The sequence below is a fragment of the Morone saxatilis genome, unplaced genomic scaffold, assembly GCF_004916995.1.
Source record: "Morone saxatilis isolate NCDOM2014 unplaced genomic scaffold, NCSU_SB_2.0 Contig2, whole genome shotgun sequence".
NCBI classification, from domain to species: domain Eukaryota; kingdom Metazoa; phylum Chordata; class Actinopteri; family Moronidae; genus Morone; species Morone saxatilis.
The window spans coordinates 4218938-4244928 of record NW_023339762.1 but is presented as its reverse complement, the minus strand read 5'-3'; the positions used below and the strand labels follow the sequence as shown (position 1 = coordinate 4244928).

At 41.9% G+C, this 25991-nt stretch overlaps 1 protein-coding gene across 1 annotated transcript; it reads right to left on the bottom strand.

The window, feature by feature from the left end:
* Positions 1-1035: 1035 nt before the first annotated feature.
* Positions 1036-25991, bottom strand: edc4 (enhancer of mRNA decapping 4). The gene is made up of 30 exons (XM_035664817.1): positions 25745-25991; positions 23371-23533; positions 23050-23161; positions 22600-22699; positions 21278-21464; positions 20891-21038; positions 20526-20627; positions 19814-19926; positions 19530-19613; positions 19282-19377; positions 19068-19167; positions 18507-18687; positions 18173-18239; positions 16997-17088; positions 16686-16870; positions 15957-16036; positions 15436-15565; positions 15046-15341; positions 14582-14812; positions 14126-14227; positions 13749-13892; positions 12885-12921; positions 12442-12589; positions 11957-12112; positions 10740-10855; positions 10477-10642; positions 8793-8979; positions 7726-7945; positions 7135-7298; positions 1036-3574 (listed from the first exon to the last, which is right to left on the bottom strand). Exons 1-30 carry the CDS (start codon positions 25830-25832, stop codon positions 3391-3393), a joined length of 4179 nt encoding a protein of 1392 aa, XP_035520710.1. The 5' UTR covers positions 25833-25991; the 3' UTR covers positions 1036-3390.

Below are 25991 nucleotides of genomic sequence, written 5' to 3'. Positions count from 1 at the left end.
AGATGTTCAATGAGCACAGAGAAACTTTCCACTTTCAGCAGATGAATGTGAAAACATCCTTCTAGAGTCAAACTCTGCACAGACAGCATTAGACAGCACACTGTAGGAACTAGAGGAAACACTGATTAAAGAGTGGAGGGGGACTTTAAGTAAAACCACAGAAGTATATCAGTGTTATCAGCAAAATAGAAGAAATGCCCTTGTGATGATATTTTATATGACATTAACAGATGGCTGTAGATGGTGACCTAACTACTCTGTACACTGTTAGGGAGTAAAGTCCAGTGGTTCCCAACCTAACAGTTAGTCTTCAAAGGGTCACAAATTAAATCTGAGGGCTCCAGAGATGGGTAATGGGAGAGAAGAGAGGGAAAGAAGTTCTGCTACACTAGTTTATATCCATTCTTGTGGCAGGTCTTTGAGAGTATGAAAGGGGAAATGTCACTTCGGTAGTGTAAAATCTTTATTGTAAAAGCTGTTAAATACATGTTGTGGAGGGTGTAGTACGGTTTCCCTCCGAGCTGTAGTGCAGTAAAAGCACTAGTAATGTACAAGTACCTCCAAATTGTACTGCAGTAGGTAACTTTATACTGACGCTTTGGGTCGGTGGCTTGAAGGTTTTATGCACTTTTTTTATAGTTGATTGATGAGTCTCATTCTCAGGATCTGGGACCTATCTTTCTCGGCTGATTGGTTGTTTTCGTTCAGGCCCGGTGGATTCTTGCAAATACCATTAGGAGCTCTAAGAGGAGCCAGAGCAACCTGATTTGTTCACAGATTATCTGTCTCATGTTCTACTGTCAGGATGTAGTAGACAGCAAATACCACAAAAAGTTGATATAAGTTCCCAACTGCAGCTTTACAACAGTACTTGAGTAAATATATTTACTTTCCACCACTGTGTGCAACGGAAGTGCCCATGAGCAAGGCTCTGAATCGCCATCTTCAGGGACCGATGCTAGCTTTGTCTTCGGGGGGAACGGACTGTTGACTGTTTTTTGTTAGTACACAACATACAAATCAAGACACAATAAATTGAACAAGTCTTTTTATTCCAAAATGTTTAGGGTAAAAGAAACTGTAAAAGAAACAACATAACCATCCAAGCAGAGGGGAATGAACAAAGGGAAAGAGAAAAAATAACATACACACTATTATCCTCAGCCATGTTTCTACCACACAGCTCCCACTCGGGACCAAGCAGGAGACCACCTGCCCTTCTGCTCTGAGAAAATAACCCAGGCTCTGTAAATGAAAGCTGAAAGAGGAAAAAATAGGGCTTTTCTAAATTGTCTGTCCAAATCAACTGTGTTGGTAGTCAAATGTTTGCAAACAAATCATACCGATTCTCCTCTGCTCTGCTGTTTGGGCCTTTCTTCAGAACCAGCCACAAATGACCTCTGAGTGACATAAATGCTTGTTAAAGTGAAACGGAGCCGCTATGGGATAACAGCGGAGCATTACAAGCTGTCTAATGGCCCAAATGGGATCAAATGTTAAAGTAAATCATGTAGAATGCAATAAGGCACTTGCTAGGCAGATCCAACTGAACAGATTCTAAACACAAAGGTCAAATTAACAGAACCTTTATTTTACAATCAGCAAAAACAGTGTGGCCACCCTGCAATTAAACAATGATGTGTGAATGAGCTGTACACAGATTATCATACACTTTCAACACACTTTAAAAGGTGAACAAATGGTGCATTTACAACCTAAAAGGCAGGCGTTTTAATGTTTGATAAAACATACTGTAAGAGCAGGAATGATTTCTGATGCAAAAACCTAAACGGCAAGCAGGGTGAATATCTGCAGTCCAACTAAGTGCTGCCTCCTACAGCCTATGAGAAGTAGCTGCACATTGAGTTTACAACCATTATTTGGAATATCCTGATAAAATAACATCAGTAACAATTATGTTTAGGAAGTGTTTTTTATGTATTATAACTAGTTTGACGACTCTTAAAGTAAGTATACAAGTCTTACAAATACTAAATGTTTATATAAAAAAAAAGGAGTGACATACAGAAGAAAACATGGGGAGAAGAAATCTGATCAATTTACAGGACAGAGCTGTACACATGGACGGCTGCCAAACATTTCCGATTCTACAGGGGAATTCTATTCAGCCTGGAGGACCTTCGCAAATATTTGTTACTTTTGAAAAATGTTGTTTCTTATCCTTTAATCTTGTTTGTATCCTTCCGAAACCATCATTAGAATGATTTGTGAAAACAAGGCCAGACGGAAAAAGTATAATGAGATATGCTTTTCATCCTGAATACTTCAAACGCAGGAACAAATTCTATTAACTTTCGGCGAAACAATTCGACGTGTTGATCCTCTTCAAAGCACTGACAGAGATCTGGCCTGGCAAGGTTGTTGTCTCCAACCTATTAAGAAATAACTGAAAGGAAATATGCAACCAACATAAAATGGCTTTGGGTGTTACATACTTCTGGTTGCCGGGATTAGCGCGGTTGTTTAAAAGAACTGAACTGAGGACAGCGTAATCCTGCAGCGTCTGAATTCCAAGTTGGCTCTAGCGAGGATGCTGGTCTGTATGTAAGAAAAACAAAACGTGTCCAAGCCTGCTGTTTGCTCTTAAGGCCAAGATACAAGGCGACATTTTGGGGCGAAACATGTCTTCTTTTAGCGTACTTCTGAAGAAGCCTCTGCGTCACAACTTGCTCAGTATCCCAAAAACATAACATGTCTGACTGACAGGTCAGTGGAACACAGGTGGAACAAAAGAAACAGCCACGTTTGGTCTTGTGGACCGCTCGGTTGAACATTCTTTGAGTCTTATGCACATTTGGGTGAAGTGACATCAAAGGGGTGTCAGGTATGATGTGACTGGGAGACAGGGACGCCCAGAAATCTGGGGCTCTCTGGCTGTCGCTTCGAAGAAAAGGATGAGAGACAACCAGGATGCCTCTTGGGAAGGAAAAAGCAGCAGTAACAAGGGTCTGGAATAATCTACAGAGAACCTCTGAGTCGTCCAGATCATTATTGTCTTGCACTGAAGGTCTGTCCAGGAAAAAAAATTAACAAAAAAAAGGTTTCTATTTCCTAACTTGACACTTCACTGGTGCAGACAGAGCGGGGGGAGGAATGGGAACAAATGGAACAAGGGGAGAAGGAGCTGAATTTAGGGTTGTGTGGAGGGACAGGTGGGCTGCAGGGAACCTTCTTTCTCGAACCAAGTGAGAGGTTTCAAACTCAGTCATTCAGGAGCTCTCATCTTCATCTCCAACCAACAGTGCACCCCATCCTCCAGCTCCAACTGTCCTTGTTGCTTTCTCCTCTAAAACATTCACGGACTCCTAACAAAAAATGGACTCATGATCTGAAGAAACGATTCTTCTGCACCACGCTTTAAATGAAGGTCTAGTGGCTGACGAGGCCCTGCAGCATCATCATCAGGCGCCGCGCCCTCTTGCTGAGCGGGCTGTGGGGTTCCTGCTGCAGGAAGGCAAAGAGCTTCGGTCTGACCTGGGCCAGGACGGACGACATGTGGTCTCTTGTCAGCGGGTCGCCGTGGTCCAGATTCATCACTGCGTCCTCCAGGTAGCTGGACAGGGACACAGAGGGACAGGAGACATCAGGTAATGAAGACAAAAGACGACATAAGTTTCCAGTCAGGCACATAGTATGAACATTAGGCAAGAGCAGGAAAGAAATCGTTAAGCTGAGAAGTGCAGTCTTTAGCCGCGAGGCAGAGACAGGCTAAAGAAAAAAAACAAGATAACACAAAATGACGTGACATAAAAGTTTCACATCTACAATCTGAAACTTCATTCAATGGGCTATAAAAGCACTACAAGGATAACTTGCATAGAATGTTTTGTCCCTTGGAGCAGCTGCAGGGGACCGAGACAAAGGCCCGGTTCTGCCAATGTCTCAGCTATCTCTCACAGTTTGAATGTCAAACGCTGTCCTTGATCACCTTCATGGCTGCCAGCCCATTGTGTGAATGTGTACCTTGTGTTTTCACTCAAATATCACAGCAGAAATTGAGTTGTGCCACTGTCACCTGTGTCCTGTCCTGTTACTCAGACTACACTACATTTAACTCCTCAATTAATTGTTTTAGTCAGACATCTGGTGGTCAGACTGTCCAGCAGTGCTCTATTTCTGTTCTGCTCCCCCACCCTCACTGTCTTTACAGTTTAAATGACCATTCATCTCCACATCCGGAGCACTACCTGATCCCAGTCTAACATTAGTGCTCAACCCACACCGCCAGCTGGTGTCCAGCCACAGTTCTCCACGACACACATCACAGATCCCCATAACACTGCTAACACACTCTTTAAAAAGGGACATTTAAAGTCACCGTGCCAAACACCACAGATACCGACTAGCTAGTTAAAGTTTTGCAGGAGATAATCTGCTGGCTAAACGGTGTCCAGCTCTTTCAAACACACATAAAGTTGCTGTTTGTGGCCCCTCAGTTCACATTATTCTCACATCTGTTTGAACATCAATGTGTTCTTTAAATCCAGCTTTTAACAATCCTCTCTGTTCCCAACAATGCTAAAGTTGCTTTTGTTTCTCTTTGGGAAATCTTTCATGGATTCTTCTAAGATACTACCAATCAGAACTTAACTCCTTTATCTTGTGCAAAGCCCCCAAAAACATACTGTACAACTTCTGCGATTTTTGTCTTATTCCAATATTAATTGACTTCTATTTATTCATGAGAGCACAGTTTTCCTGCATGGCTACAGTAAAATTAGCCATGAAAGAAAGCACCAGTGAGAAGATGTTAAGAAGTTTTGTGATTTATCTTGTTTTGATTTTATCTACTGAACTCCCTGCCACCACAAACCCATCCAACCATGACTGTGCTCTGTCCTAATAATGCCTCAGACTGAACCACGCCCTACTGCCCTCATCTCTCTCTCTTACTCTCCAGATGGCACAGGGCGGAGTAACAGGCAGCTGCAATGTAAACACGCAACCACACAGGTGATCCAGACGCAGGGCGGTGCTGTAAAGGGACTCTGATACAGAAATAGGTTTTCTGGGGGAGAAAAGAACGAGAGAAGTGATGCAGAGATTCATAAAAGAAAAGGACATAAAGTGAGTGAGGCCAGGGCTGGCTGAGAAGACACATTCACACATCTTGAGAACAGCACAACATGACACTTTGTAGTTGAAAGAACAGGAAAAAAAAAAACATACGGGGGTGCAATGGTGGAAGACAAAAAAAATAAAAAATCCAGGACATAGGAAGGACGTAGAAAGAACAGAACAACAGAGAGCATAAAAAAATTCCAAAGGTATTCACAGGATCGCACCAATCCCTGGGCAGCCATAGCAGAGCTACAGACAGAGCAGAGTGATGGGGTCAGCAGTTTAGCACCATTTAGCACTCTGGAGACAAGGAATAATGGACATACAATGGAGATGAGATGGGGAGCAAAAGTTTAGGCAAAGGCTGGCTTTTATTACTGATCGACAGAAGCACAGGATCCAGCTTGTGTGGGAGAGAAGGTGTGTAATGCAATTCAAAACGTGTTCACTGCTATCGCTGTGTAAGAAAATGAACTTCAAATTAAGACATTTTGGGAAGAAATAAGCTTATACAGTTCACAGGTTTTTGATTAAACCCAATGACATTTTCCAAATTGGCATATTATGCCTGCTGCGTTGCAAGACAGGTCTTACATCAAACTACAGTGGTGTGACATGATATTCTGTAAGCAATATGAAAAGTACACAGGTGAGAACAGGGTTCCTGCGCATCCCGCAAAACCTGGAAATTGATTTTTTAAAAATCAAGTATCTTGGAAATAATCTGTTGCTCTGGAATATTTTGCACTGTAGCCCCTCACTCAGGTCGCCTGGTGGTTTGAAACTTGACTGTTGGTTTAATAGATGCAACGTGGAACTGAAAAAAATGCAGCTTATATGACAATGTAATGTAAAATGTAAAGGTCCTGGGAAATGATTTGTTAAAAAGACTGGGGACCCTAGTATATTGATTCCCAAATATTGGGAATGATCAATATTTGAAATTATTTCTAATTGCAAAAAACTGTATAAGAGATATTGAAGATTGTCAATAGCTCAGTTATTGTTCCAAGCTGTGAAGTGAGACTACTTAAACTATACGGAGCGTGCATACAGTAAAATCACACAGTGGTGCATCTGTTAAGGATCTGTCATTATGTGAAGGGCAGAATGTGCCTGAGAGGGTGGATCTGTGTCCTTCATAATCCATAATTATAACTGGGTTCACAAACATGACAGCACATTGTGTGTTTTTATAATATGGCTGCAGCCACACAAACATTTCTTGTAGTTGAGTTTGGCTGGTTTGATGCTAAGCAACGGTTTCACTCCATATCACTGCCATTGTATTCATTTCCCACTGCAAAGGTAGAGAAGCTTTCTGTTTACTAACATTCATTTTTCCCCCCGGATATCTCAGACATTGTTATTGTCATGAAAGCTCATGTGAGAAAAAAAAAGCGCTACACTGTGAAGCCCACACTGTCTGTTGTGTTTTGACTTTTAGTGCGTTCATCTAGACAATGAACCCACACTGAATGTTTACTGACCCTTGAGGTACAGATCTCTGTATAATGTTTAAGCAGGGAATAGGGTTATTATGGAAGCAAGTTAGTGATAAAGAGGATCACAAACTGTACCAAAAGCTGTCATAGGAAATAACCTTGGCAGTGACACTGCTCTGAACTCTGGTAGTGACAATTACCAGATTACCAGACAAGTCTGACGCAGTGCCTTCATCTGAGAGGAGGCTGAAAGAACTGAGTGAGATCCTCTATTTGGAGAAGTTTAGAATCAAGATTGCAGGAAGGAAGAGAGTGTTTGATAAGGCACAGGGACCAGTGTGGAGCCATTTAGGGGTCTGAGGGAGGGTGAAGGTGTGGGATGAATAATTGACGATATTAATCTTGTAACAGTGGTTTGCGCTTTAGTTTCCTGACATGTCGCCATTTAGCAGATAATTATAACTGTATGTTCTTTCATGCCGCTGCACTGTTATTGAAAGAAAATGGAGAAATAAGATTGCTTCTATGTACCAGTGTGGATTGTATCAACAATAACCTGTAATGAAATTATTCTTAAAATAAAATGAAGTAACCTTGGTTTCCTCACCTGATTTTAAGCTCAGAGCGGGTTGTAAGGTTGGAGGAGAGCTGCTGGATGAGCGACAGCAGCACGGGCTGGCTGAGAGGGCAGGGGTGCTGACCAAACACCTGCTGAGAGTCGATGGTCTCACACACATACAGAACCAAGTTCAGATCTGTCGCTGACAGCGCCTGGGGGACAGTGAGAGACAATTTATTCAAATTAAACCATTTTTTTCATAAATCTTTTTCCCTGCAATAAATCTAGAAAAATATTCCTGTACAGCTGCAGTGCCCGCCCCCTAAGGAAAGGAGCAGTCAACCAAAGCAAGAAAGGGTTTGCCACTAGCGACTTCCTCCATAGTAGTTGTGTTACTTCTAAAACTAGTCATATTTTTGTAATGCATTTATTCTGTCACAACAATCTGCTAAGTATGAAAGCAAGTCAGAGATTCTAATAAAAGTATTAGCTTAGACAGAATATTCTGATGTTTTTTAAGCGTCAATCCAAAAGTCCATGGGTTAGCAACTGAACTCTTTACACATAAAGATGATGAGACTGAAGAAGAGGTGCAGAGGCTGCAAAATGTACAGTGCTACAACTCTGTGTGTGTCTTACCTGCTGAAAGGCCTGGTTGAGCTGGCCCTGCTGGAGGAGCTGCAGGATGTTGGCCTGCTGTGTCTGGTAGTCGAGGTGTGCTGTGGGGACGGGCGTGCCGGCCGCTGACCTCATTGCCTGCATGATGCTGGAGGTGACCACTGCCTGCTGCTCCTTCATTGCCAGGCTCACCTCCCCTTTGACAATTCGCTGCACATGGCTAAGAATAGACTCTTGCAAACTGGGGAGGGTAAGGACAGAAGAAACGTGAGGACAGAAAGAGGGTTTATCCTCCGTATTACATGTACTTTCAACCACTATGCTGCACTGTAGCAGGCTGGCAAGAAACATTAGTTTTAGGAAGAATGACCTCAGCCAATGACTTTTTGGGTTTGTAGTCTCTGTGTTGGCAAAGGTTTGGTTGATTGGATGTACTTACATACATACAAGCTATTACTTAAACCTACTAAATATCAGTAAAAGAATCACAGTCAGGTGTTGTCATTTCCTTTTCAAGATTTTAAAGTTTTAGTTGGCCAACTACTTTCTCTCTGCCCCGCTCCTGACAAATCTATAAACTCTAGAGGCCATGGAATTAATTGCAGAGGGAACAAGAGACTGGATCGAATTTATGTTCTTACATTAGCCCCAGGATTAAGCTTTGCTTGTTTCTGCTCTCCAATCCATTACGCAGCTGCTCAATATGCAGTGAATAAGGCCAGGGCTGCTGGCATAGGTATCTGCTGATATGCATATCTGATATTCAAAATGTCCACTTGGAATGTCAATCAACCCAATCAGATCAATCACTGCGAGTAATATCATATATTCTTCTAAAACTTGATGGTTCTAGCTCACAGTACTGAGTGTGCAGTGTCAGCATTTTGTTTTCAAGTATTAAAAACAAAGTGCACTGATGTAAGCAAGCATGCCGTGTCTATGATCGTACTAAGGGTGCTATGTAAGGACAGAGTAAAGCCGATGGAAATGGTTCAGAAGAGACTTAACACAAAACAAGGTTTCAGTAACAGCTTTGCAATCACAAGTGGCTAACAGTGTGATCGATGGGGGATAGCTAGGATACATACTTTCCCACAATCATCTGGACCTGGTGCTGGACCTCTGCCCGGACATTAGCTGTGATGTTGGTGGCCAGCTGATCGGTGGAGTTTTGGAAACTGTCGATCATCTGCTGGAGCTGGCCAATCATGGGGTCCCGTGTCTCCTGCTCTTTCTGCTTTCTGTTCTTCATGTGGCTCTCAAGCTGCTGGATGTCTACAAAGATGACAGTCAGCAAAAAATCAGTTCTCCCCCTCAAACAAGCAAAACACATCATGGATATGACTCAAAACTACATAAGCAATATTTTCGACCAACAAGTGGCCCTTTCTAAGCTAAGACAAGCTGAGCAAACCTTCCAAGCACAAAAAGCCAAATGCATGGCGGTGAAGAAAGTAGAGTATCTAACATCCAAATAGGAGGAAATTGGAGTTACATTTACCATGATGCCAGAAACAAAACTCCAGTGGGATGCCCATATGTTAAATGTCAATAGGCCGTTGGTTGAGTCCTAACAATTCAATAAGATGATATATCAGGGATGGTTTTCTGTGACTTTTGAAGACTATTTTTTCTTCATACTGATCAAAAACTGCAACAATACTTTGTCAACTCCCATTTTCCTCATGTATTAACGATATAGGCCTCACCTCTCGTGCTAGTGGTTTAAAGAATAGATGGCTATATGTAGTGCTGAAAAATATACCGGTTGAACATTGCACTGCATAGAGGTTATAAAAATGTAATTGTAACCATTTTTCCCCAAAGCATTCTTAACCCTGTCCCCTGGTTTCAATAATATATCCTCTAAACAAGAGAATTCTGTACTTCTATTTATTGTAATTAGACACTGATGCACTACGAAACTGAGGGTTTATAAGAAAGCAGTCTTTAGTGCTCCGTTTAACCTAGCCACGATTTTGTTTACTAAGCCTGCTCTCAACCCAAAATATTTGCTTCAATATATAGCTTTACATTCAACACCCACCCATGAATACGACAAATTAGGGGACGCACGTGGAAGTGTAATAATATATCGATACATCATGCAGTATCAAACACCATGCACCAACAACAAGTAGACACTCTGCGTATAAATGACACAGCTCAAGGCTTGCACTTTAACTACATTGCAATGTGGATGATAGTGCAGCATTCACAAGTTACAGGCAATATTTACACACAAAAACAGTGAAGCCCAAATTTGATCATGGATTAAATTTAAATTGGAACAAGCTCATAAGAGCACACTTGCTCAGAGTGGTACCGTGGCCTCCCTATTTACTGTGTGCGTCTCCCCTCTGTACACAGTGTATGCAGCCTTGGTAAATTTGAAAAAACATCTAGCTGCCAGCTTCCAGAGGGGGGCAAAAGCACAATCTCAGAATAAATAGACTGCTTATTAACACATCAGTGGCCTGGCTCAGTCTGAAAAGGCATTACAAAAGCTGTCCCTGAGCTTTTTTGAAAAAGATGGTTATTAAATTAGACTTCCAGATAAACAGACCCTGATTTCAGAGCTAGATTCAGGAAACAACAAGCATGAAGAGAATAGCAACACAAAGTGTCTCAATAAGGACACCAGCCATTGAGTCAAGTACAAATGACTAATCTGACCTTGAGTTGCGTGAGGTCTTTCTAGATCATATATTAATATCTCCAATATTTATTTCCTGACAAAACCACAGTTGATGTTCAGTAAGATTGCCTTACATTCTTGTGTGCCTTGTTTGAAGCTGTCGTTGATTTGCTGAAACATGGACTGGCAGCCTCTTTCAAAAACCGGCAGCACGATGCTCTGGAAGGCGTCTTTATAGGCTGCCTGGATAGTTCCCTGCAACGCTTCAGCTGCTGCTCGACCAATTGCATCCGTTGTGTTCTGTAAACAGGCAGCGGGTTCAGTGAGAAGGAAAGGAGAGGGCAGGTGATGCTATGAAAACTTAGGATAAAGTCCGGATAGAGGGGCTGCCACTCACCTTTGATTTTACTACCTTGCTGACATTGTCCTTCAGGGTGACCTCCACAGCGGTCAATTTAGCAGCAATTGTATTGTTCAGCTGACCTGTCACTGGCTCCAGACTCTTAGAGATTGCTAGAGGGGAGAGAATTAGCAGGACAGATTAGCAAGAACTCCCCTATAATTAGGCATGAGATCAAGGTGGCAGGAAAAAAAGACAGGAACATCTCATCCTCGAATTACAGGGCAGGAGAGGCGAGGCAAGAAAAACATTTCTCCAAAGACTGCTTAATTTTAGTGTCGCAGTCCAACACACCTCATCTGCCTTTATTGTATCTAATTCATCTTATGCCTAGGATGATCTCAAGCATTAAGAGAACACTGTAATTTACTGATGTACAGCCTAGTGTGCTCTTCGTCCATTTTTCCACTTTTTGCTGCAATAAAAAAATATTGCAGTGAAGATAAAAAAAAGAAAACTAAATACAGTAAGTAGACCAGATTTACTTGAACTCAAGGGCCTGGCAAGTGCTATGAGGACTGATACTGAGCTTATTAAGTCAATAGCAAATTGGCCATTACATGACCAATCCACATTAAACAGTCTTTCAGCTATCTGTTACATCTAGTCAGTCACAGTGGGCCGCCCAGTCAGTTTAATTCCACAGCAAACCCTGACTTCACAAAGCACGCAGGACTCCAAAGATTACAATACCTGACACAGTAAGGTATACACAATTCACATTTGACAAAAAGACAGCACTGAAATCAGAACTGTACTCAATATCGGCAAGTGTGGTATTAGCCAGTCAATGGTGAGAACTTAAAAGACAAGTTATTCTGTTCATAAAACCTCACAGCTGTTTTGCTGCAAAATGCCTCAATCAACAGTGAATGTAAAATGTGCCTGTAACTGAGTAGAGAGAGCTGGCTGAGCTGCAAGATAAAATAAATCAATAAATATGTACTGCTTATACTATAAACTTTAGAACTAAAGAAAAGGAGATCCTGAAGCAAGCATACATTTGCAAACAGATGGTGGAAAAGACTAGAGAGAGAAGCCAAAGACGGGAGATGGGAGACACCAGTGTGCAAAAGACTTAAAATCTTCCTCGTCTGCAGATGGCAAACAGCAGAAGTGGTGCAATACCACCATCATCTGGTAACAAGTGTGCCTGACAAACAGTTCAACCCTCTGACTCTGGCATTTTGTTCTCAGTGATGTGTGCTTCTTACTTTGTGGGACCGTTTTCTTCATTTCGTCTCGCAGCACTTTGTCCATTCTGTTGGTTAACACCGAGCTGAGGGTGTGGCTGAGCTGCTGGCTGAGTTGTTCCTGAAGCTGCTGCTGATGATTCTGACTCTCTGCCAGAACTCGCTCTAGTCTGCGCTCTGAGGTCATGAAATGTCAAGGCTCACAAGAATAGGATGTGGAGGGCTCATCATTAAGGCCTGCATGCGTGCGGTTGTAACAACTTTGAGGGGGGATTCAGAAAAAGACGTGCTCTGAATATCATTCTGTATACACAACCTTTTTGTGTCCTTAGGTGGCCTATTGTATCCACTTCAACAGTGGCATTACAGTTTTTAACAGTTGTTCAGTAAGCCTAGGGTACAGTGCAGGCTCGGGTTTTTGCAGAAAGTTTCACAGGTAGTAGAAATGCTAAATGAACAAACTATCTAAAAAAGGTCAGCACGTAAGAAAAAAGACTGGAGGATACGTTCTTGTTCCTGGTGGTTGTTCAGGACGTGCTCTACCTGAGCCATAATGGAGCTCTGCATAGCTTCTATCTGTCCACGCAGTTCAGTTAACTCCCTCTGCTGGCCACGCAGGAGCATCAACAACTCATCCTGTACTTCTGCACTCATCTATGGGCGGGATGCAGACAATGATTGGAAAAGGAGACAAAGTGGACCAACGGAATGTGCAGCGGAAATATATGAAATACACTTAAATTCATTTTTTTCCATTTCACATTCTAACATATTAGAAATAGAACTTTATTAACTGTTGGCTAAGTATCTGCAGACTTAATGGTTTAAGTTAGATTCAATGTGTTTTTATTTAAAAATACATTTGCTTTCCAATTATAGTATCACTGTGGTAAGTTAATGAATACAAAAGAAGCTAAACAATATGCAGACTGATTTGTGATCCCCTTACCTGCCCAGAGTCCATTTGCCTGGACTGAGACGATTCACTGAGGAGAAAAGAGAAAGAAGCCTTATACAACTGCTTGTTTATGTTCATCTGTGTCTGTATGTCCTCGTACTTGATATACTTTTGTATGTCACAGCTTTTTCAAACAGAGAGCCAAACTGGTTCACAAGTAAAAACTTCTTATTATTGGAGTTGAAGAAGCCAATTAATTATAGCCAAATAATCCACTAAATACAATTACAAAGTATCTGGAGCTACAAAGACATTTTATCCTGGTTGTGTCCATAAAACCTCAGCTGCTGACCTTTAACTTAATAAGTTATACTGAATGAAGTCAAGAGATGGATTGAGAGCATGCTTTCTTTATGTTATGGAGCAGTGGAAATAAAATTACACTCAACAGAAGTCTAACAGTAATTTTAGTGTGACTAATAACCTGCCTCGTCAGTCAACAACCTACATTATGATGGAGCCTAATCAAGCCTGGGTGACTGCCAGACAATCTCCTAACACACACACACACACACACAGCTGCAGTATAAGAGTGTCCAAAAAACACAATTTAAGCCAGATTTGATTTTCTATGCAAGAAAAAAAAAAGCCACTAATTTGTAGAAATATTTTTTACATTGAAGAATGGATGAAATTAGATGTATGGTAAAAAGACTGATTCAGTGTTGTAAAACAATTAAATAAGTTTAACAGACACTGTACATATTTGTATTCCTATTGATTGGCCTCTGGCCTACATTGCAAGATTTTTCTCAGTAATTATTTTCCAAATTAAAGTCAAAGTCATGAACACTTTTTCCAACTACACACCCAAAAATGTATGCACCCCCCATCTCCTATAAAATATCAACATACCTGTCATCTTTCTTGGTCTTCCTCTTTAGTTTTGGAGAGCCTCGTGGTGAGGTCTTCCAGTCCTTGACAGGTAGTCTGTGAGAAGAGCGACTGCCACAATTCCCTGAGGAGGATGCCAGGCTGGCCACCTCATCATCAGGGTCACTGGGTCAGACACAGAAATGTACAGATACACACACAGTTAAACCGCTGCTGTAGTCTACGTAGAAGAGTGTATGCCACATGCTCTGGAATCATCTTGGAAAAAGGACATTGTGCCTTAAATTCAAAACTGAATTTGTTGTGCCTGGTTTTGTGATGTCTTCTGCCTAGGACGACACCAGAGATGTCTCTGTTTATTTGCATTAACATGTAGACGGTGTGTCAAATTGTGTTACCTCTGCTCTGCGCCAGCATCCTGACTGTCATTCTGTGTGAGGTGATAGGAGCGTCGATGGTAAGGTGAGCTCAAGTGTCTGTCCTTCGACTCCTCTCTTGAACTACAACAGTAGAAATGTGTGAAATGTGACACAAACCTCTTTTTGATAAGTATATCTTGTACTGCTTTTACAATTTCAACATATATGAAAGATAACCTGACTTGGTCATATTGTCAATGCCATAGCTTTGCTTTACGCTTGCAAAACGTGTGCAGTGGTTTGTCTATGTTCATGTGTGGCTACGTGTCAAGGTAGTTGACATACTTTTGAGCGAAACTAGTAAAAAAAAAAAAACACCAATTGTTACAATCCTACAAAAAGTCAATGAGTGCCTGAAACACAAATCCAATTATGTGTTTTACTTTTATACAAGTTATATTTTACATACCATATTTTATTAGTGGGAATTCTTACCAGTCTCCAAGACCATTATCCCTTAGACTGTTCCTGGTTTCTCTGGTGATGTCAGGCGCTGCTGGCCATGGTGTGTGGCTGACACTACCATCTGAGGACCCTCCTCCAACTCCAGGGTTCTCCTGTGATAAGGCGTTCTCAAGTAGAGATGGGGTGTGGCTGAGTCTGGGCTCTGACTCTACTGCCCCGCCCACTGGCCCGTCTGCACCTCCGAGTTCGAGGGACAACAGGCTGAGACAGAAAACACAGTCGTTTTTTTAGTTTAAAAGGCCCATCCTGGTGTTTCTCCAAGAATTTCTGTATGCTTTAAATTTAATTTGTTAATAAACATTTTTCAATGCATACTTGTCTGACAATGAATTTTTATACTGTGCTTCGGCTTCAGAGTTGTGTATTCACTGTGACAATTAAGTCAGCCTTCAGTTTTTTGAAAGTTATGTCAGCATTGCTTGTAATCAACGTACCTGTTGTTGTTGGCTGTGCGTGGTGAGGTGAGTAGGTGCAGGGCAGATGCAGCAGAGGCCATGCTGTCTGTCTGAAGAGCAGAAAGAGGTAAGGGCTCCAAGCTGGACACTAGACCACGCTGAAGCAGCAGGGTCTGCGATGCAATCTCTGGCATGTCCTGGGACATGGCCGTGGAGGCTGAGGAGATGACGTCAGGGGAGCGGGCCCTGGTCGGAGAAGCCATAGGTGGCAGGAGGGGAGAATCCAGAACCTGAGGGTTGTCGAGTGCGAGAGGACCAGTAGGGGATGCCAAAGCCTGGAGGTGGAGATGAGAAGGGTAAGGAAAAAAAGATCATGCCATTCAAAGTATTAAGAGGCTGGTAGAAGTCGGAGAGAGTGCCAGGTCCTACCTGTAGGTTCTCCAGTCCAGGCAGCAGCACAGCAGAAGCAGCCCGAGGGCTGCTGGTGGAGAGTGTCAGACTACTGCTGCTGCTGTTGTTCTCTACTCTGTTAGGACTCTGACTGACATCGTCTATTGCTCTGCACATGGTAAAAGACACAGACATACTGTACTCAGGGATACATGTTCACATGTGTAAGCAGAAGAGCAAGACATTATGTGATATTATGTAAAATTAACAGAGGAAGACAGAAGCTATGATATGATAGATATGTAGCAATGGTCAATAATAAGTCAAGCATACTATTGCTAACATTAAAGAAATAGCCATGCACAAAAAAACTGTACTGAGTAAATTATGTCTATGGAACTGGAACATTAAAGAAGAAGAAGTTTTGCAGTTGTGCACTGCTGTAAACCAGTTCTGCAACAACCCATATATCCATTTTCAAACTAGAATGACTCCAAACACATACAGTAGAATAAGGACAGACATGAGAGGTTTTCATATTACTACATAGAAAAGGTCACCTGTTAGTTGAGTCAGAGTTGCTGCTGATTGCGGTCACGATGGTCAGACTGCTGGCACTGCTGCCAGGAGATGCAGGTACCTTGAGGGTGATAAAAAAAAAACATGACCTGCAGCAAATATAATGGATTTGGAAAATCACGACTAAATGATTAAAAAAAAAAAAAAAAAATACACAGTTGCTACATTTATATTTTGCATTATTTTGCTTTCCATACTTTCTGATGTTTGTTAGTACATTTAGCATGAAATCACATAAATTTAGAAACTGAATAAAACGACATGCAGATAACTGGGATGGGTCACATCACAACCAAAATCTCATGACAGACACATCAATGCAAAAAGCCTTCAAAAGACAGAATAATTCACACATAGCTGGAACTACTAATAGATGGAACCCTACTTTATCTTTGACTGTCTGAGTTTTACCTTCATGTAAACTCAAACAGCCAAAGATAAAGCTATAAAGGTATTCGGTATAAACAGGGCTGTGGGCTTGTGTCTGCCGAATGCCGGTAGCAGCACTCCACCAATACGTGGGAGAAGGTGCTATTCATGGGTTGAGACGTTGCTAGGCGACAAAAAAATATTTGACGCATGGGGTCGTTTTGCTGAAGCGTGTTTGACTATTTTGTAAACTGGAGTTTAAGTCAGACATCAACTAAACCAAATAGCAGACAAATAATTAAAGAAGAGTAGCAGTTTGAAAGGCTCATGAGTGTTCCTACCGAAGTGCTTGGTGTCATGAAGGCATCGGGAGTCATCAGCTTGGGCATCGTCCCGCTGCTCGCAGGCGAGTTTGACAGGAAGTCAGCGGGTGCAGGAAGCGATGGGATCTTTCTTAGGTCTGTCTGGGAGCCACTTCCTGATTCCTTGTCAGAGCTCTGGTCAGTGAGATGATCTGAAAACCCTGCTGAACACGCAAAATGTAAAGAGTGTTTCAGTTCTGTAACAGTATTTGACATACAAAGAAAGCTATAGGAAACATGTAGAGCAAAAGAAATCAACATTGAACTCTGAACTCTTAATTGTGGCTTACCAAAACCATCCTGAGAATCAGAATGGGGCAAGAAGACTGCAGAGCTGGAACATAAGTTGGGCTGAAACCAGATCTGGACGTCCTGCAGACTCCTGAACAGCACACAGACACAAATGTAAGATTATTAGGACGTATGCTCGTTGCGTGCTTTCAAACCTGCCACATGCCTCTCAAAACTTCACTTTTTGGTGGGATAGTAATCTAATATGATGACAAATACCATGATACACGATTGCTATATGATCTTTTTTTCTCCCTATCATTGAAAAATCTATTAAATCATGATGATGTGACATTTTTAGCATCTGTAACAGACAATTTACATCTGGGGAAGAGGATTTGTAGGTCAGGGTATCTCTGCAGCACTACAGTACTTCATTATAATGCTGTTTGTCACACAGCAGAAATAAACATGTTTATAGCCTGGTACAAGGCTTTGGTTTCTATATCGCATTCATGTATGTATGTATGTATGTATGTATTATATTAAGGCTTAAAGTTATGCATAATTAAGGGAACAGCCGCTCTGACTGACAGATGGGTGCCGTCACAGGTGGATGGTCTCCACAACCAGGCATCATTTGGTCACCTCAGCTCTACGCATGCTTCACGTCTTTGTCCATTTTTGGATTAGCTGGGAGCCTTAAGGCTTTACTCTAATCTACTCAAGATGGTGACGGCCAGAGGGAACCACACTGAGCTTCACAATGGCATTTCAGAAACCTATGGGTGACGTCATGAAGACTACATCCATTTTCAATTATACAGTCTATGTTCTTGACACAAAAAGTACTGGCTGGAATGGCTGGAATAACAAGTTAATGTTAACGTGTAGCTTTGTCAGAGCCACTTTGTTTGTTTACCTTTCACACATACACAGAGCAGAAAGCTAGCAGACCATGAGTCACTGAATTTGAAAAAAATTAAACCAATTTAAAACACGTCTTATTTTCTCTAGCGTACATTTATTATTGCCCCATTGCTAGTTTTGCTTTAACAAATAATTTCTTATCTAATGAATCAATTAATTGCTGGAATAATCAGCAAATAATTATAGGTACTCGATTACTTAATGAATTGATCGCTGCAGCCCTGCATTACAGCTCTATTCTCTTCTTATTCTACTCAAGCCAATATGATATTAACACTGACATCACACAGTGAGAGGAAACTTACTTGGTGTGAACGCAGTAGAGTTTAATTTGGATCCCAGACTTGGACTCTGTGGGTCCTTGAGTGCCCTCTGAAAGAAAACACACACACAAAGTAATGCTGTGTTAATCAGAATCAATGCTGCTACATATTTATTGCCCCCTTTTCATTTAGCAGTGTTCTCAAAAAGTCCCCACATTAAATAAATAAATAAATTGCCTTGCTTGCTCATGTGTGTGCAGCCCTTGGAATATCTAATAACTTGACCAAGAACATGCTTTATACTGATAGAAAGAAGATTTAACAGAAAATATCAAAAGTCAACAGGAGAGGAAAAAATGTGTGTGCACATACACACCTGTTGTCAGGCTCTCGCTCTCCTCCTCTGCAGGGAGGACCTCAGTGTGTCGCAATCGGCTGTGGGAGACATCCCGGACCCCAAAGCTGAGTACAGGGTGGGTCAGCAGGAACTCTGATACCGCTGTGAAAGTGGCCTTGCCTTTCTCCAGGTCCTGCCGCAGCTCCATGACATACAGGACCTGGTAAATAAGGACATCAGCAAAGTATAAAGCTAGGCGCAGGCTGAAGCGGTAAGGTGGGTTCAAGGAAAATTGTTTGGTCCAGATACCAAGTCCAACACTTCAAAAATAATGGTCAGTTTCACAGACAGACTGAACACAGTTCTAAAGAGAAGAACTCAAACTGTCTCTCTGATATCTGGTATAGCCCAAGATTTTATTTAATTACTGTCTAAATGTGTTAGTGTTTCTGTTAGTCAATAGTGACACTGAGCAATATATAAGTGACTTAAAAGTCAAAATGTTTTAAATTTAAATCTCTATTAAAAGGGACAAAATAAGCAGTTGAGCAATATTATTTGTGAACATTACTTAAACCAGACAGCTGACATTGTGCTGACCTTTCTCTGTACGTCAGTGAGGATGAGATACTCAGCAGCAAGGTCCAGACTGGCCTTCAGATTTGGCAGAACTGATGAGTTGAACAGATCTGGAGAAAACCTAAAAAGAAACACACCATTGTAAGGTCATGCCATTAAGTAAGGCTATGCTTTACTCCACAGGACACAGTGCAGAAAGAGAATTTAAACGTCTAATGATGGGCAAAGCAATGACCTAATTGTCTGTAAACAGGTCCAGGAAACTGTGCACCACATTTTCAACTCCTGGTTCTGATCCGCTCCAGTTATCAGGAACCGCCAGAAAGGAACCCTACGAAGAGCAAAGTGGAAGGGACAAGAGGTGACAAAGGAGAGGAGAAAAAGAAACCAATTCAAATTCAAATGGCAAGAGCCTCAGATGAATATACTGTATACATGTCACAATTTTCACTGAAAGCTGTGGGTGCACCGGTGTGTACTAACTCTGGGTCCTGCCTCTTGTGGTTGTCACAGAAGAGAAGGCAGGAGAGGGGACGTCCTCCGTGAGGCCGCAATTCATGAAGACATCTGGATGACAGAGTAAAGAAAAGTGAAACAAAAGACAGGAAAACCACAATCACAGACAAAAGATCAAAGAGAGACACACTACGTCATGGACCACATTATATTTCCTTCAGAAATTTTGACTATTTTTATTTTTTAAAAATTTGCATTTCAATGACATGATAAAGTGTAAGTAAATGGAAGGGTACACCCTCCTTGCTTACCTTGGCTTGTCCTGTACCCCTTCTATGTATATCTGCCAGAACTTGATATATCCATCATGACTGGCAGTGGCTAACACGGTTCCATCTGGAGACAGGGCACCTTCACTGACTCGCTGGAGGGGCACATGAAACAACATACACAATCAGTACTGCAAGGAATCTACGTAACAAACCCAAATCAAAGCATACCACTTTCCCTTTCGTTACTCTGGTTTAGTTTAAATAATGAAAATATCTAGCATCTTTAGCAATGAACAAAGTTCCGCGTATTTCAGTAGCAGAAAATCACCATTTAACTATAGTGCACTGAATACTTGACAAGTTAAAAGGACCAGTAGGTAGGATTTAGTGGCATTTAGTGGTGAAGTTGCAGATTGCAACCAACTGAATACTGCTCGCCTTTCGAACTTGCAGGAGAACCTTTAGTGCTCAAAAAACTCGCAAAAAAAGGCAAAGGGCCCTATCTAGAGCCAGTGTTTGGTTTGTCTTTTCTGGGCTACTGTAGAAACATGGTGGTTCAACATGGCAGACTTTGTAGAAGAGGACCCACTCCCTCTGTAAGTAAAAACTATTCTGATTTTCAGGTGATTATACACTAATGAAAACATAGTTTAATACTATATTCCTTTTCTGACAATAGATCCTCCTTACACACTCGACCTTCAAGTAGTATTCAACATTATGCAAGAATTCATATAGTCCTGACCCCTACCTGGGTATGTCCCTTGACTGTGATGAGGCCTTCTTTTAGGTCTGTGGCTTCGATGGGCCAACTGCTGTTGGCTCTCAGGACTTCCAGGTCCCACACTTCAGCCTAGATGGAAAGCACAATAAAATAAGGGATGCAAAGTTCCCACTGTTTTCTCCCTCCTGATGTGATTCTGACGCATAAACACAGGGAGTATTTGTCTGATACCAGTGTTCTTTGTTAAGAAGAAAGTGTTTGACATGAGACTTTAAACACACATTACTTTTTAACTACTGTATATGTGGAGATGTATATAACAAGTGTATTCTTTTCATGCATGTGCAAATTCTTATGTTTAAAGTACAAAATCGAAAGAAAAACATAGATACCCTGTCTTCGTGTAGAAGGGCTAAGGTCTGGCTGGTGTCATCCTGGTTTTCTTCATTGTCATCCTGGATGTACGGGCACCAGATGAGGCGACGGTGGGAGTTCAGTGGAGTGTCCTCTGGGCGTCGGACATGAACTACCACCTGATCACTGTAGGCAGGGTGGGTTACGGAATTTTTTGACTGATTTGCTTTGGTGATTACTATACTTAAGCGGGCTGTAATATCACAGGAGCTTGTGTACAATCACAAGGCACTTTGGGTTGCTCAGTGTGAATATTTAAACTTAAAGGTACACACAGAAATAAGATGAAATAAACAGACAGGTACACACAGGCCTGCTCGTTCTCCCACACACTCCACTTTAGTTTCTCCCACATGTCAGGATACAGTATCTTGCTTCCAGTGCAGGTGAGCTGCCAGACCATCAGGTTGCCCGCTTCATCTACACAACCCAACATGGAGGAGTCGAGGTGGGCAAAAGCCAGGTCTGTGACGGCTCCAGTGAAGCCCTTCAGGAGGGAGCGCTCACCAAAACCCACACTCAGCACACGAATCATTGCATGGTTGTTGGCGCCTGAGGGAGGAGATGTTGATTTTAAATTTAACTATTAACTTGTAGTATGATCTTATCATGCTATATCAAAATGTCTGTTTAAGGGGGCGCACCTGTACTTCACTGGGTAGAGCACGTACCACAAACAACAAACTAAATCAAATAAAATATAAATATATATAAAAGTTAGGGATGCACGATATATCGGCATTAATATCGGTATCGGCCGATGTTCGTCATTTTTGGTTAGACGATATTCTGTGCATGCGCCGATGAGTAAGGATTGCGGCCGGAGTATCCGATCAAAGACCGATTGTATATCCGGTGCTAGTTTGCTGTTCGTGGGTGTGTCGGAGAGGAGGAAGGAGGGGAGGTTGGATTTGGCCATGTGTATGTTGTTTGAGACGCGACGTGAGTGGCCAGCAGCGAGGGTGGGATGTTAAACTGAAGAGGTAGAAAAAGATTGGCAGCGGTGTGGGGCCGTTTTTCACGGTGTCAAAAGGAAGGACAGCTCGAAAAGCAGTTAGTGCGAACACCATGCAGCAGTCGAGGGTTAATGCGAGGGCGGATGCCGCGTCAAGTCATTCAGACACCAGCAATGTGGGTGAATAGTGTCCTGTTCAGGGTTTTCCTCGTATGTGTGATGGGTTTGGGAGCGGCGGCCCGCTGCGGTGTTGAAGTTTCTTGCGGCGGCACGGTATCAGAAATGGGGCAGACGGTGGAGTCGCGGTTGCCTTGTTTAAATGATTGCCTGCCGAGCATATATGCAGCCCCGTTGGCTGGCCGCTCACATTTGCGAATTTAAGCAGTAGAACTATTCAGAGGTTATTGGGGCTGTCCACTTTAACTCCACATACTGTTGTGTTGATGGAGCTTATTGTCAAAACGTTCGCTTTCTACCAAGTCGACTGGGTTGAAGACTAGTCAGCTCCACCAAAAGTACGTTCACCTGCGGTGGGTCCGTTTTAAGGTTGGGGACAGGCGTTCAAGGCTTGTGGCAGGTTCTCAGGTGGCTCAACGGGTAAGTAGGTCGTTAATCGGGCGCGATGAACGGGCAAAGATGTGTGATATCGGATACGTCGGGGTAGTTCGGGCCAAGGAATGTTTCATATCGGTGCATCCCTAATAAATATAAATAACAGACAAGGACTCTCACCTCTGATGGCATAGGCCACGAAGGAGTTGGACACAGCTATCAGTCTGCCATAATAATACTTGTGTTCCCAGTCATACTTGGCAACCGGTTGGATCTTCACCTGAATGAAAAACAAATTCACCAATCAAAATTAATTCATACTCATCATGACCTTTTTAACCACGAGGCTGCGGTCTTGAAGAGCCAAAGCCAGGCCATTTAAAATGAAGCACTAAACTCATAAAAACGTTTAATTCTGTGATAACATACTGTATATTGTTATAAAAACCAAGTCTTTTCCATTTTAGGGTTTCAGGGATCAGAAAAAGCACAGCAGCTTGTCCCTTATACGAGAGCAGGCTCTTAATCCTGTCTTGATTTGTTGGTGCTTAAGCTTTCCAAATTTTTGTCGTGCTGATTTATACACTCAACGGACGGTGTCATATCACTACTAATGATGTGGCTTCTTACCTTGTTGCTGCCACGAGCCTTACTGTTGATGCTGGAATCTTGACTCGCCACAATCTCCACATTGTTGGAGGTGATGGGGATACAAGTGGAGCCATCGTCACCAGAAAGGCAGCTGAAATCGTAGCACACACATTTAAGTTAAATGAAGTTAAATATTGATTTAGTTTCTGAAAAACATTAAGTGCTTACAAAAATGTCTCTGAATTGTTTCCTAATTATATTCAAATAGAAGCGATGCATCTTTTTGTGTTTATGCTCCGTGTGACAAAGTCAGCCAAACTGCAGAGTTGCGCAAGCGACTGATTTTAAGAATCTACTCACATTATCTGAGTCTCCTGAGCGCTGCTGAGGTCTGTGGAGATGGGTCTGGTGGATTCTGACATGGCTGACCGATCAGTGCTTCCTAGAAGGCCTGCTGCTCCCAAGAGCCCATTTAGCTCTCCATTAAAAGATGGCATTCTAGGACCGTCACTTGATTGTGTATCTGAGAAAAGACATCGAATGCAGCTGTTAGGGGACACACTCTTCAAAGCCAGCGAGGAAAGGGGTACAGTAATGTTTGTTCTACAGGTTTCTTATTGGATTCTTTTGACAGCTCTCACAGCCTATACACAATCATGTAACCAACTCAAGTGACTAGGAGATATCAATTGTTTTATAGTTAAAATAATATCATTGTACTTGAAAGTCAGAATTTCCAATTTTGTGATATTTAAAAAGCCCCTATTGGATTATATTAATATTCCAGGGAGAGGGTTATTAAATATTTGCCTTACTTTCAGTAAAGTAAAATACCAAGGGGTTCTTTAATTTCATAATATTCTAACTGTTATTAAATTGTTTAACTAGAGTTTTATTTCATATACTCACTTATTTGGAGTCACAAATCACTATAAAGAAAAGGCTCCTTCTATACATCTGTTGATATGATTGTACAGTAAGGAGAACGGTGTCTGCAAGACGCTAATCACACCAGTCTCCCTTGCAGACCCCAATCACCCCCCTCTTTCTGTAGCATAGTGTTTTCTTCACAATCATCCATCGGACCAAGGAAATCACAGGTGGAACTGTTAACATGAATAATGATTGCATTCAATTTATGTTTAGCAGTTCCAACGGCCTGCTCGTGTGCTCGCTGGTTAACAGCCGTTACTTACTGGGACACCTCAGTCAAACACAGCCATGGTTAATGTTATTAATTACACCTGTTATTTACCTTTAAGGACAAGTCCAAATGCATGCTGTGAAAACTATCTACAGGCATCAAGAAGGAAAGCCATGTGAGTAGTTTACAGCTGTCTGTCCAAAAGAATTTGCTATGGAATAAACTAAATAACCACCAAAGAATTTAATAATCCTATTAATTATTAAAGTCCCCCTCCACTCTTTAATCAGTGTTTCCTCTTGTCCCTACAGTGTGCTGTGTGAATGCTGTCTGATGTACAGTTGACACTAGAAGATGTTTTCACATTCATCTGCTAAAGTAGAAAGTTTCTCTGGTGCTCTTGATACATCTGATTTAATCACAAATAAGGTGTGAAGTCAGTCCTGGTCCAGGTATGCAACTATGTACAGATGTGATGTAGAAACTTGAAGCCACCAGTGCACATCCACTGAGAATATAATATATATAATATGTCTTAATACTGTACCTGTGTGGAGGAGTTCTTCAATAATCTCTCTACCAAATATTCCAAGAACAATAGGTACAGGAGCAGGACATTGTCCTGTCCAATCTCACATATAGCTTGAAAACAGTTACCAACACCTTTAATCACACAATAAGAAAATGATAAAGTACAAGTACCTTACTTCTGTCTGTATATTATTTATGTATCAAATGTCTCTACTCCTATAAACATGTAGCATTAGTTAAACGTGTATGTGTACGGGTGTACAATATGCAAATCAAAGGTAAGTAACTTCAGTACATGAGCATGATGATGAAGATACTCTGTACTTTCTTTTTCTCCAACTTCCCTAAAGCCGGTAGTGTCTTCATTGGTAACCTTGATCATTTTGACAGATGCCAGTTTTTAAAATGGTCGAGTATTACTAGTTTGAAGGTTTCCAAAACAAACCTGGAATGAGTGTGTCCACATTAGCTAAGAACAACGACCTTCTACGCAGTTAGTGAGGCTCAAGCTAATACTTGATAGCAGTCAAATATGTCTGGCTCAAAGATGCGGTGTGAATCTCTTTAAAGCGTGATATTTTTATATTTAAAGATCCATAAAGTAGGTGCAAAGTTACTGAGATAATGTCGAATAAACGAAAGATTGTTGTTCTACTTTATCGTCGCTTGACAGCAAAAGACCCAGCTTGACTACACCAGAAAATAGACAGAGACATAAGCTAACTGTAGCTCATAACGTAGCTAACACTCAGATAATAAAACACAAGAGACCTTTCCGACGCAGTTAGCGCTTTGACCTGAACACATTCGTTGCTCCGCCGTAATTACTCAGAAAATAGCACATGTGTGAATTCATTGATATCTAAATTGTGCTTTCACGCAACGAGTCCTTTTAGTTAACAGGTAGTGAAACTGCTATTGAGCTAACTTTACTCCAGCACAGCAGCGCGCTAACTCACGGTAAGCTAGGTACCAATTTAGCTAGCTAGCTAGCTAGCATCCCATTAGCTGCTGCGGCCTAAACTACCGCAGCAGCTCTTCAGTCCCGGTCCAACTTACCGGTGCCGTTCCCGGGACGGTCGAGCTTGAGTATGTCCCGGAGATGCTGGGTCGCACCCTCAATGTCCATGTTAGAATTGGACGCCATGTGTGAGGGAAAGGGGAGACTGGGTTAATAAAGGGGGAGAGAATGATTTCTTATTTGATGCGATGCTGTCAATGTTCCCTTCGTTCACCCAGAGCAACCGTCTAAACTTCCGCTTTGTCCGCGCCGCAGCCTCCGACTCATGTCTGTGTCCGGTCATTG

What these genes read in the sequence shown, in the direction of transcription:
- edc4 (XM_035664817.1), bottom strand. Translation starts at nt 25,832, where the DNA reads ATGGCGTCCAATTCTAACATGGACATTGAGGGTGCGACCCAGCATCTC. An exon ending in CAGTCAAGGGACATACCCAG is followed by an intron (nt 19,927 to 20,525) that starts GTAGGGGTCAGG and finishes GTGCCCCTCCAG; the next exon opens with CGAGTCAGTGAAGGTGCCCT. An exon ending in CAAACAAGGCACACAAGAAT is followed by an intron (nt 8,980 to 10,476) that starts GTAAGGCAATCT and finishes TCATCTTTGTAG; the next exon opens with ACATCCAGCAGCTTGAGAGC.